This window comes from Mytilus galloprovincialis, chromosome 2, assembly GCF_965363235.1.
Source record: "Mytilus galloprovincialis chromosome 2, xbMytGall1.hap1.1, whole genome shotgun sequence".
Taxonomy (NCBI): domain Eukaryota; kingdom Metazoa; phylum Mollusca; class Bivalvia; order Mytilida; family Mytilidae; genus Mytilus; species Mytilus galloprovincialis.
Window position 1 is genome coordinate 74955502 of NC_134839.1, and position 13384 is coordinate 74968885.

At 30.8% G+C, this 13384-nt stretch overlaps 1 protein-coding gene across 14 annotated transcripts in view; it reads left to right on the plus strand.

The window, feature by feature from the left end:
- LOC143064386 (uncharacterized) overlaps positions 1-13017 on the plus strand; it is a 37420-nt gene extending 24403 nt beyond the window's left edge. For 7 of the 14 annotated variants that reach the window (XM_076237176.1, XM_076237174.1, XM_076237175.1 and 4 more), the window contains 7 exons: positions 977-997; positions 2848-3158; positions 4167-4294; positions 5045-5226; positions 5913-6023; positions 7407-9045; positions 10907-13017. In XM_076237176.1, coding sequence (XP_076093291.1) covers positions 977-997; positions 2848-3158; positions 4167-4294; positions 5045-5226; positions 5913-6023; positions 7407-9045; positions 10907-11122 — 2608 coding nt within the window. In that variant the 3' untranslated portion in view covers positions 11123-13017. The remainder of the gene's footprint in view (positions 1-976; positions 998-2847; positions 3159-4166; positions 4295-5044; positions 5227-5912; positions 6024-7406; positions 9046-10906) is intronic. The other 7 variants (XM_076237178.1, XM_076237182.1, XM_076237181.1 and 4 more) reach the window with 1 other exon arrangement.
- The last annotated feature ends 367 nt before the right edge of the window (positions 13018-13384 follow it).

Here is a 13384-nt window from a genome sequence, read left to right on the forward strand (position 1 = left end):
TTTAATATTGACAATTCATATACAATTTGATATTATGCTGGAGTTACTCAATATACCAAATTTAAAAAATATGCATGTCAAAATAAATAGTTTTGTCTGTAATTTACAAAAGCTAATTTGAATTAAATTACAAACTATTTTAAACATAAAACCCTTTATTAAAGTTGTAGAACTAAAGACGTCGATATCAGCACTCGACCTTTGAAAAGTAAGGTCACAAGATCTCAAAACTCTACGATATTGAAGTATAAGTTAGAAGTTTTCTATAGAGTACAATTAGTAACAACAATAACATACGTAACCAGTCATAGGTATTTTAAATCTAAATAAATAAGCTCAAATTCATCAGATTGATAAGTTAATGGGACCCATATAACAAGTATTTGGTTTAAATAGAAGTATTGAATAATTCAAATAAACCCATTTTAAGGAGACCAATTAAGCTGTCAATTTTAAAGGATTTTAAGTCAACATAATACTTATGACTCTTATACCGTGTTATCAAAACTCATGATTTTCTATTGGATCCATTTCGATATCAAATCAAAGGGTTGTTAAACCTGCACTTAAATTGTAAGAGCTAGAATATAAATATATCATTTGTTAAAAAAAACAACATTCTACAATAGTTCATAACAAATTTGCATTTTAAAAAGCATTGCTACTCATTTAAGACATTTAACATTCTAATTAGAAATTTTAGACGTTTAATATGAGAACTCGCTTGTATCTTGTAATGAAACTCCAAACGCAAACTTCCGGTTATCATTAAAGTTTGATTTAGTTTTACTCTATTTGCCGGTGCTTCGTTAGACAGTTGCATATGAGCTTTCCACGTGTTCACGTATATTTCTAAGCATTAATATATGGAATTCATGGAGAGAAGGAAATGTTCGAACAGATCTTGAAGGGACTCTTTAATTCTTATATGTTACAAAACTAAGCAATATACTGAAGAATTGACTATTTGTTATAGGGATCCTGATATAGAGCCACGGTAGGTATACAGTTGATAGACGATACGCTGCTAAACCTTACAGAGATTTAGATTTTGATGAGTGGATTGTAAATGCATGAAATATTAATAAGTCTTATGTAAATGTGAGGCAGTGAAATGTTTCATATGTAACATACAAGATTGTTTTAAACATTGTTTAAAAATTTACACCTCTCGCATAATTAGTGATTATATCATCATTGTATTTTCATCTTTCTTGAAAAAAAAATCACCTCTTTAAGAATAAATGTTATGAATAGTTTGTGAAATCAGTACTGTATTTAGGGTCAGATTAACCGATATGTTTTTGCATGTGTTGTTTTTATTGCTGTTTATATTGGTATTTGTTAACGAAGATTGATTTTGTAATTTGCTGTAAGTGTAACTATTATATCCAGATGCCGATTTGCTATTTAACTGTTATTTATTTTATTGAATTCAGTAAACGAAATAATTACTCAAAATATTAATCAATCTGCAGTGTTTATTTTTGGTATCAAGTTTAACAAAATAAATGAATTATATTTGGAACAGCTATAAACAGTGATAAAGCAAAGGATATAGTTACCAGATTGCTGATTAGGGCAAAATGACTGTTGAGCATGCAACTTTATTGTTGTTCCTATAAAAGGGGTGCATGTTTTTACGTTCTTACTGAAATGTATGGACGTTATATAAATCCCTGTACATCTAACGATTGATTGTTGCTTGCTAAATTTCCTGTGGAAAATTTTGTGACCTAGACTTTTACCTTAACATACAATTATGTGATTCTCTAACTTATGTGTTTTTTTGTGTGTGTAAATATTTGTAAAGAACATCGGTTTTTAGTTACAATTTTTGTATAGTATTTTAATACTTCAAGCTAAGCCTCTCTCAATATAGTTAAATACCGTTTACAACAATAAATTTTATTTTAAGCTCTTTAAGTATTTTAGTATACCGATATTTTGTATATTTGTTGAAATGTCACGAAATGCAGTTTATTCTTGTTTATTCTTCTACTTTATATATTTTGATTTTGTCAAGAATAAATCGAGGTTTCTTAAAATCAAAAAGAAAATTATAGCATAGTAAATCAATGCAAAAATATATATGCAACAATCTAAAGTCTACGTCACGATGCATTTATTTCTTTGTGTTTTTATCTAACATTACTTTTCAGTTAGACGTTTTCTTACAGCTTCCATATGTTTTAATATTCAATATGTTTTGAGTCTTTAAACTGTAAAACATCTGAAAAACAACATCTTTTATCAATATGTCACAATTTGATTGATGGGCTTTAAAAAAGAAATATAAATTTCATACGGATTTACACGCAACATTTCATTTTGATACCAAATATAGAATTTCCTTAGAGCATAACATGTTTAATATCTATTAATTGCTTTATTATTCGCATGCATTCCATCTTAAGAATGAAGCTATATATACATACTTTTTCAATTTGATGTGTCGAGGAAAGCAAAGTTACATTAAACTAAATAAAAAGGTTTCCATACTATATTCAATAATGAACGTTTCAGAAGAAAAAAAAATAAGAATTCAAAATCCAAAGTCAATATATTTTCACTGAAGCATAATATTTATCTAAAGTATCGACTTTTATATCGGTTTTATATAATTTGTGATTTTACAATTTACATGTGACATATATATATAAAGTTGCAATGTATTTAAATACTTTTACGGATATACTTTCGTGGTAAATGCTAATTTTTGAAGCAGAAAGTTTTTATGTCGTAGCGAATAAATTATCTTCGGTGTTGAGATATAGATAACAGTGTAAAGGGTTAATCTAATGCACGAGTCTAAGACGTACTAATCCAAGGTTCCATGTGTTACAGTTTTTATATCATACTGAGTGGAACGGTTTCCGTGTATATAGACCCAAGGATGACCGGAGAGGAAGAATATGGAGCTGCTCTCAAACCTTCCTCGGCTAGGAAAGTATCAGCAAAATCTGAAAACAACGAAGACAAGAAGAAAAAACAGGAAGGAGAAGGAGGAGGAGAGAAGAAAGAAGTTACAATAGAAGGCGATGATAAAGAAAACACAACAGAAGAAGGAGAACAGAGGACTACAGAACAGCAAAAACAGCCGAAGAGAATCAAGGAACTTGACAGGTCAAAGTTTGGCAAAATGATTGTTCAATATGGTACGGATATTTATAGAATATTTTGTTTTGTTTATTTCGATTCAAATACTGAACCTCTCTTGGTAAATATTGAATAACCATAAAGAGTATTATAACCTATAATATAAATATGTACCTGTATACATTTATGTTTTAAGGGAATTAATCGTTATTTAAAATAAACATATTACTGTGGGGGTTGCAGAACGGTAACAGATTGGTTAAGAAATTAAATAGCTATTTCAAGTCAAAATCCGATATAAGTAATGCTTTTCAAAATGCTGTTTATTCATCAATATACTGCTATATAGGTTAAGTAATAGCAATCAATTTTTCTCACAAGTAAACTCCAAGACGCAACTGACGAGTATTCGAACTGATTTAAAACTCATTGATAAATTACAGCATTTCTAAGATGGATAGATAGTCTCCATCATTTCTAAGATACTAGTAGATAGATAGTCTCCATTTTTCTAAGATGGATAGATAGTCTCCATCATTTCTAAGATAGATAGATAGTCTCCATCATAAATATCAAATCATATAAAAGCTGAAGGTAACCTTAAAGCATAACATGTTTAATATCTATTAATTGCTTTATTATTCGCATGCATTCCATCTTTATATGTTATATATATATATATACTTTTTCAATATGATGTGACGAGGACTGAGAGAACTATTTTATGTCTTTTTTTTCGTGTTCGTGGGTTTTCTTTGTGATTGCAAAATAAAGGCAACTGTATCAGAAGTATTCTACTTTCCAATAAATAGCTAAATAAAGGCAACAGTAGTATACCGCTGTTCAAAACTCATGAGTCCATAGACAAAAAAACAAATCCGGGTTACAAACTAAACCGAGGGAAACGCATCAAATATAAGATAACTACGACACAACAGAAACATGGCATTAAAATGTAAAACACAAGAAACGAAATATAATATAACAATGGCCATTTTCCTGACTTGATACAACCTCAATAATGTATACGTGTATTGATTGGTTCTTCGTATGATCTTTTATAATAGGACAGGGAGAGTCATTTGGGGAAGTTGCATTGATAAAGCGTGATGCCTATAGAAATGCTACTATCATTGCTGATGAAGATTGCGACCTAATGTTAATTGGAGAAGATTTGTATGAACGATCGTTAAAGGTATGGCTTCTTGCTGACATATAAGAATAATTATACAAAGTAAGATATTTATTGCCATTTTATGGTTTTGAAAGACTGAGTTTAAGTAAGCTAGAAGAACCAAAACACGTGTTCAAATATTTGGTAATTTCGGGTAAATTTATTTACAACTTATCTTAAAAAGGGTGTTAGCAAACTCATCCAGTAATACGATTTGTACTGCACCTGATGCATATTTCAACAATTAATTTTGTTTAGTGTTGCTTAGGGGATAGGGTAGAGGGGTTAGGTACTTGATTTGAAATCAAAACCTTATGAAAACGTAGACGAGATGAATATAAACAAATACCAAGAATACAGACAAAGTCGTCATTCGAACAAGTAACTTCAGCAATGCACGAGTGAAACACTTTGTTAAATGTCAAATCATTTTTTATGTTTGCTGAAATTGGTAAGCTAGCGACATTTAGAAGTTAGAATAATGTATCCGAGTAAGGACACATGTTTTTTTCCGGTCCATTGATAGTTAAGTACAAATCATGTTTCATTTTCCTATTGCCTTTACATGTTCTTGTCTTGAATATGTATTTGATTTGACTCTAGACATAAATCCGCCATCAATCCACATGTCCAAATTTTTAAAACAGCAAACTGAAATAAAAGACATTTATATTCGCTACTGGGCTGTTGGTATCACTTTTACAGTTCAAATAAAATGAAATATGAAAAACTCAAGGAACTAAATTACAATACATATATCATTTATTGTAGGCCTCAAAAGAAGAGGAATTTGCGTCTATTTCTCGATTTATAGATACTCATCCATTCTTCTGCGACATGCCAGTAAAACTGAAGAAACTGTTGGAGATGAGTCTCAGGAAAGAGAGCTTTATTTTTGATTCCATTTTAATCAGACAAGGTGATCCTGTATTTGGTATGATGTTCCTTAATAGGTAAGTTGAATATAGAATATACAATATTTTATAACAATAATATTACAATACGCTCTCACACATGTTGAACGCCACCACATTATACAAGTACCTGATTCAAGCCAGGAGCATGTAACCAATTAGTTGTTGTTGTTGGTTGATGTCTGCCATATTATTTCCGAATATTGGTTTTCGTTTTGAATACTTTACGTAGTCAGACATATGACAGTTGTTATCAAATAGTCCGTATCTTTGTTTGTTGAGGATTCTTTTGTAGCAGTTAAGTGTTTCCGTTATACCGTTGATTCCCTCTTATAATTGATGTATTTCCCCAAGTTTTGTTGTGACCTGGATATGTTTTCGCTTTCTCGATTTATGACTATTGAACAGTGGTATACTACTGTTGCCTTTATTTACACTTGTTCATTGTTGAAGGGTGTACGTTGCCGTTTTATATCCTCGTTCTATGGTCGAGGTTTAAAGGATATATGGCAACTTTACATACGTGATCTTATTTAATAAAACTGTTTTATTTTAATATAACATATTCAATATTAGGAATTATAGTAAAGTTTCGCATTTTGTTTAATTTGAATTTGAATGTTTATGTAATCTGATGAGGCAAACATGTTTAACTTACTAATTATTGAACTTCTAAGTGAGTCAAGTTTCAAGACTGTAAATCGTATACAATATGTTTATTTCAGTGGACAGGCAAATATAACCGTAGAACCACACAAACATCCAAAACAATACCCACAGCTGTGGCCATTTGAAGCAGGAATAGATATATATTCCATTGAATTTGAGTATTTAAGGTAATATTTTGTTATTTTATTATTTGCAATAGCTTAAATACTTACGTGAAAAGTGATAACCGGTGTTACGGCTTTATCAAGGAATAGAAGATTTGGAATAACGTATGAACCAAAAAAGCTTCACATTGCGGCGAGCGACTGATATACCAGTCATCTATACGCAGAAAACGCAATCATCTGTTTTTCGTACTTGTTTTGCTTTTCTGATACATTTTATGCTCACCAAAATGATGGTTGGTAGCATTAAGTAATCGTTTAGAAAATATAATTAACTGTTTCAAATAAAGTAACAGAATCATTTCATGCCATTTAGTTTTCAATCGTTAATTGTGACATAATAAACTTTGTTTTATACATATAAATTGCCTTTCACAAAGGAAACAAAAGAAGCTACAAAAGTAAGTAAAAAGGGACACCGTAGTTGCAGTTTTTATGTTATTATTTTGTTATAATAGTTTATGGAATTTGTTTTTGGTTTCTATTATTTTATTTTATCAAGCAATATTATAGTTAGACCCCTTTTCCTTATTTGTTTATATAGATAGATGCAGACCATACATTTTTTTCTATTTTATTTATGTTTAATGGTTACTATAGTTGTTTAGTTGGTATATTGTTCACAAATGAATAATTTAGAATGTAAAATAAACTATATATCCCAAATAGCACGTAAATTATTGGCATCAAATTGCTAAATTTTACGAATTTTGTTTTACATCTTATTAGTCTGAACCTATGATTTTGAACGAAACGATTATCATAATGTTAATGTCAAACGGGACCACAATTGCTTTGTATCCAATCAAAACAAAGTTATGAATATTCCAAGAAAGTTTCAATCATTATTAATATGTATGATGAAACGATTTTGAATGTGTCGATTAACATAATAGAATAGAAAATTCACCAATCAGAATTAATAATTGTTTCTGATGGTTTTCTTCAAATGACAGAGTTGAGAGATTATGTTAAACATCTTAAATTTTATTCAATATAGTTTTTGTTTGATACTCATAGAAGATGAAAAATGTATTCTCTCCAGGATAATATGGGGACACATGTATCATGACAGCATCCATGCATGTCCCAATTATAATATATTATCAAAGTTTATGCAGATCAATCATCACTTGTAACCAGATTTATTTAGAGGAAAACCTTTAAAAACTGTCCAATCAAAATCGAAAAATGCATTCTAAAATGTTTTCTCACCTTTTCAGAAAAAATCCATGCATGTTTAAAACATATTTGTAACATATATGATAAATAGTTTGATAATAAGTATAACACTATTGTTACAAATTCTGTGTTTATAATTTAGGCAAAACAAAACAGCCTACTCAAGTTTGATTTATATTTAATACAATTTTCTTTAATATGTAGGGAACCTAGACGACAAGCTATTCTTAGAAAATACGAAGATCCATCAGTGTGGGAAACAAAGTCAGAAGATGTTGTAATACGGAGAACAGAGGGATATGCTGCAATAGAACGCAGAATGAAGGAACGTCATATTGATCTTTGTAGTGTCACTGCTGGAGAAGTTATTGGTGACACTGAGATTTTAATGAATCTCAGTACATACCTTTATACAGTAAAATGTACAGCAAATACGGAAGTGTTTATCTTAGATACGAAAAATTTTGAAAGATTGGTAGGAAAGAAAAATACAAATACTACAGATATCATTAGGGAATATGTAAAATCGAAGCTTAAAACAAGGATGGAAATGAAAAATGGACCTTTAGTGCCATTGCTTCCGTATTTGCATTTCAAATTAACAGCGTTAACACTTCCAGTAGAAAAACCACTTCCGCCTCTTAAGAATTCAAAACATCTCCCAAACAAGGAATATCAAACAAAACATTTATTGAATCTTTTTAAAGAAGGCAAGGCTGAATTAGTCGACCCAGTTGTCCCCGGAGTCCATTATTACAAGGAACTTATGTTGGAAAAAGCAAAAGCACGTGAATTAATCAGGCGAACCGACGATAGCACTACGGCTAGTCTCAGGGCTATGAAGAGAAATCCTCGAAAACAACCGAGGAGTTTAATGGCCATTCGAGAATCTCTTCAACAAATGATGGAAGCGGAAGTAATAACAATGGAAAATAAGAAATCTAAACAGAAATTCAAACGCATGAAAAAGAAAACAGGATCGAAACATTCTGTCGAAAATGAACAGCACCCAATTGATTCAACTACTGAATCTGCATCAAGCATTGCTGATAGCGTCAAAGGAAAGAAAACTAAGCTCAAGAAAAAGAATGGTAGCATAGCAAATAGCAAGTCAGAATCAGATAGTAATAATAACAATATTGCGGAGCAGTCATCAGCACAAAACCCAACCACACCTATAAAAATTACAGTTGATACAGTTGCAAGTTCTGATTCAGGTCTACACAAATCCCAAGAAACCACTTCTTCTGTTGAAAATAAAAAGAAGTTAGGAAAACCAGTGCTAATAACGGAATTAAAACGTAGTGACTTAGATTTACCAGCTATTCACGAAGAGAGAACGGAAGAAGAAATTCTGTTGTATAGTCCTATACCTAAAGCAGAAGTAAATTCAAAACCAATGATTAAAACGCCTGTAAACATAGAAAATACTCAGACTTTTGAAAATAAAGATGAATTTGAAATTAATTCAAATAGGTTAGAAAATATAGAGACAGTTATGAGTTTAGAACAGGAATCAGATGGCGAACAACGTTTAATTCTTCCTCAGTTACGACCCGTTAAAGACAAGAAGAAATCAACTTCAAAAGAAACCACTCCAAGAAGGGAAGAAGAGGAAAGTGAGAATTGGGGTAACGCAATGAAATTCGTAAATAAACGTATTCAGTCAAGGTTAACGGCAACGTCATTAGATAACGTAACAGATACGTTTGATTTCGAATCTAGTGAACCAACACTTAGACTTTTAGAAAGTAGAATACAAGCATTTCATATTAAGTATGGAGGGAAAGCAAAGAGTCTGAAGACAATGAAGTTACCTAAATTAGCAAGATTTGATGCTCCAGTAAGTATTTTAATTAATCCTATACTGGTACAGATACAAAAATTGTATAAAATCAGCGTAAAATGTTGGGAGTTGTCCTACTCAAACGTATTTGTGAAATCTTTTATAATTGTGAGCTCACAGATACTGTTAATTTTTGGTTTTTACTGGACAAAACAATGTATAAATTAGGTTAATATTTCATTGCACTAAAAACCCTTCCATTTAAGCATAAAATATTTAAAGTACAAATTTATTTTAATTTCCGTTCTGTGCTGTGGACAACCATAAAAAACAAATACAGAGTAGAAATGTCTTTCTTTTAATCATCGCGCAATGTTTAAAAACCATCAACTCGTTAAAATGTTTTTTGCTCCATCTTTTTCTCTAGTCTGAGTAATTCTTTTTTTATGTCTTTACAAAAACATAAATGTGGATATAATATATTTTGACAGAAATCTGTGGCTTGTATCTACATTTGCAGGAAAATACGGATTTATCGTGTTATCAAAATTTGCTGATACAAATTGATAGAAATTATTATAAATTAAGGAATGTATCTCCCTCATGAAAGCTCTGATTCCTTTCACGGATTTGGCTATACTTTTTGGACCTTTTGGATTATAGCTCTTCATCTTTTACATAAGCTTTGGATTTCAAGTATTTTGGCCACGAGCATCACTGAAGAGACATGTATTGTCGAAATGCTCATCTGGTGCAAGAAAATTGGTACCGTTAATGTTATTGCAGAAAAAATTATTTAAGGCCTTTGTGGACAAATAATCCGATTTCCACATCATGTTTAGGGCAACCTAGTTATAATTCAACGGACAAATGTCTAAACCAAATGACCAAATGTAAAAATCGTATCAAATTTTCAGCTGACACATGCGTCACAAGTTAGCTAGTAGACGTGTAATCAGATATAGTACCGGTAATCGTTCCATTTTCTGTCCGTCTAATTATATTTTCCGCTGGACGTCGACAGCCTTCAATCAATAATTATAATTCCTGAACAGACATATTCCCGCACTTTCATTGGTTAAAACAAATATAATTCTGTAAGATTCTTAAATAACAATTAATGAAAATCTTACAGAATCATAAATCTTTTCCGACACTGATCCTTATTGCAGTGATTTCAACCAATAATGTTCTTACAGAATTCGAATCAACAACAGAAGTTTCTTGTGTCTCTTGAAATAGTGATTTGTATGGTTTTCGAAATCTGTAAAAAGAAAGACAACTCAAGTACTGTTCCGAAATTCACAGAATAAGGAAAATCGTCCTAATAATATAACGAGCGGACGGTAAATCATCTCTTTGCAATTTTCGACATAGTGCATTTAAACTTTTTATATCAATATATGCCCTTAGTTTATATATATACATTTGGATAATTTGTGGTATTGCAGCATCATTTGCGATTGAGGAAACAAAATATGAATACTCAAATCTTGTTCATTTTTCCTTCTAGAGCATTTTTTTTAATGCTGAGATAAGGGTTGAAATGTGCAATTGTTTAGTAACCAGCTGAAACCGGCATCCGGTTGCGATATTTTCTCGCTGTGATGGAGACCATTGGTGACCTCGTGCAGTTTTCTGCTCTTTGTTCGGGTTATTGTCTCTTTGATACGTTCCCGTTTCAAATCTACGTTCTATCTTACATTTTGTACACAATGAAGGATCATTTCAAATGTTTATATAAAACAGCATTTTGGATTGTGTGTACCTATTGTGTGTCGTACATTTCTTTAGTTTTTGAACCAGAATTTCTAAAATTGGCGATTGTTGGTTCACATTTATTAACAAAACTATAAGCCATTTGAATGAAACAACAGAATTAATTTTTTATATACAAAATGATATTCTAAATTTTCAGAGAGAAGAACCAGTAATGCCATTACCTGGTGCAAAAGTATGGGTGAAAAAGAGATCGTGTCAGTTTTCAACGAACAAGGTCCGAGTAAAAGACCATGCACACATCAGGCACCATGTAGTTCATGAAATACCAGAATTTGACCATGTAAAACGAACTCAGCAAGTCTTATCTATTCTAGCTGAAGATGTTGCTCCACGAAATGAAATGTTCACTTAATCTACTCTCAGCAATTACTTTAATGATAATGTATAAAAATCCATACAGTTATGTGTCTTTAGTTTGCTGGTCGGAAAGTTACGAAACACTCATCATCAAATAGTCAAAAATATAAGGAATAATTAGACGACCATATCATATTTTTGCCGGAATTAAACTAAATTAATGTTCCCTGAAATGTGTACAATATACCTTTCAATTTCTTTGTAAGGATGATTCGTATTGAAAAATTTGGAAAAGAATGACTTTTGAATTAATTCATAAATGTTTTCATTTAAAAACAATTTTGATGACCTTGTAATAAGAAAACTAATCTCGTTTTCTAGTCTGAAAGGAGTAGGTCTGGTAAGGCCCAATTTTGGCCTCAAATTTCAGATTTATCTGATGATGATTTTGGACACTATTTATTAACCCAAGTGTCTTTTTCAGTCGATTCAATTAGTATCTGTGAAAGATTTGAACTGATTTAATCATTAATCACGCTCAAATTCAAGCTTAAATATGAAAAATCTATCAAATATGCCAAAATATGTAATCTGTGTCAAACATGAAAATGGCCGCATCAGTGTTCACTCTTTACCTTTATATATGTTATGTATCATCATCAAATACAATGTACATTTAGATATTAGGAACGAATACGAATGCAGCCACCTCCATTTAAGACGTAAACCGTCTCAAATTTAACTCAAATGCTAAAATTGTGAAGATTTCAGTAATTTAGCATGACTTACTGATGCCAGTACTTGATATATGTGCCTGGTGCAAAACTATTGTGAAAACTGCCCATATTTTGCGTAGCAGAAGTATTCTACTTTCCAATAAATAGCTAAATAAAGGCAACAGTAGTATACCGCTGTTCAAAACTCATAAATCCATGGACAAAAAACAAAATCGGGGTAACAAACTAAAACTAAGGGAAACGCATTAAATAGAAGAGGAGAACAACGACACAACAATTAAATGTAACACACACACACACACACACAGAAACGGACTAAGCATTAGACAAAATCCTATGAGAATAACAAAAATAACATCAAAACCAAATACATGAATTTGGGATAGATAAGTACCGTGACACGTCTTATTCACACTCAAAAATAAGAAAAAACAAACCACACAACGGAAACACAACGTTAAAATGTAACACACACAGAAACGATCTATAATATAACAATGGCCATATTAATAATTTGGTACAGGATATTTTTAAAGGAAAAAAAATGGTGAGTTGAACTTTGTTTTGTGGCATGCCAAACCTCCCTCTTTTATGGCCATGTGAAATATAACATTAAAATGACAACACAACATAACAGGACTACAATATAAAAGTTTACATTTTAACAATTTTGTAAAACTGCTATATTTTCGGCCAAAAAGAGGTCTTACTGGAAATACTCCTTTTACTGTTTACCATATTGCATACAATTTATTTTTCTCAAGACTTTTTTACAATTACAAATGTCTTGACGATTATTTGAATTTTATATGAACCTGGAAAGTATTTTTGTAGTAAACAAAAATGCCCAAAAAATATTTTGAAATAACTACGTATTCCAATGCGGTTATATTCTCGTATGATAATTGCAAGACTTTGATGTACACTTATATAAACTGTAAAAGTCATCATATTTTGGCAAACAGGACCAAAATAAGATCAATCAGATTCCTTCATGCATATACATTTATCAGGTAGTTTTTTTTTGTGTGTACATGATTAACTCAAAAACAAGCATTAAAACATTAGGGTGCTGACCTAAGAGTAATTCGATTATATTAATATATATTAATAGAATGTATTGAACATGTTTTTGGTATTTTATTGATGATCAATACTATTTTCATGATATTAACATTTGTTAAAAACTGAATTAAATTATTTTTAAGGTATATATATATTAGTTTTATTGATTACACAATTATAAACTTATAATAACGCCGCAAAAAAGAGGTCTTTATAAAAAGATATAGTATGATTGCCTACTATCGACCAGTATACAAATGACATGATTGTAAGCAATAATAGACCACTGTACATCATTTATAAATGAGAAGAACCAATACTGTATATAGTCGGTTGTTAAAGGCATGAAAATAGTGACATAGATTTAAACGAGAAAACTTACATCATATCTTTAACAAACAATTAACGAAACACAAATATAACACAAATGAACAGTCAAGCAGCAACCAATTATGAAAACCAAATTACTAATGTGTAACAGAAACATCATTGACATAAAGAATGTTGCGGGATTG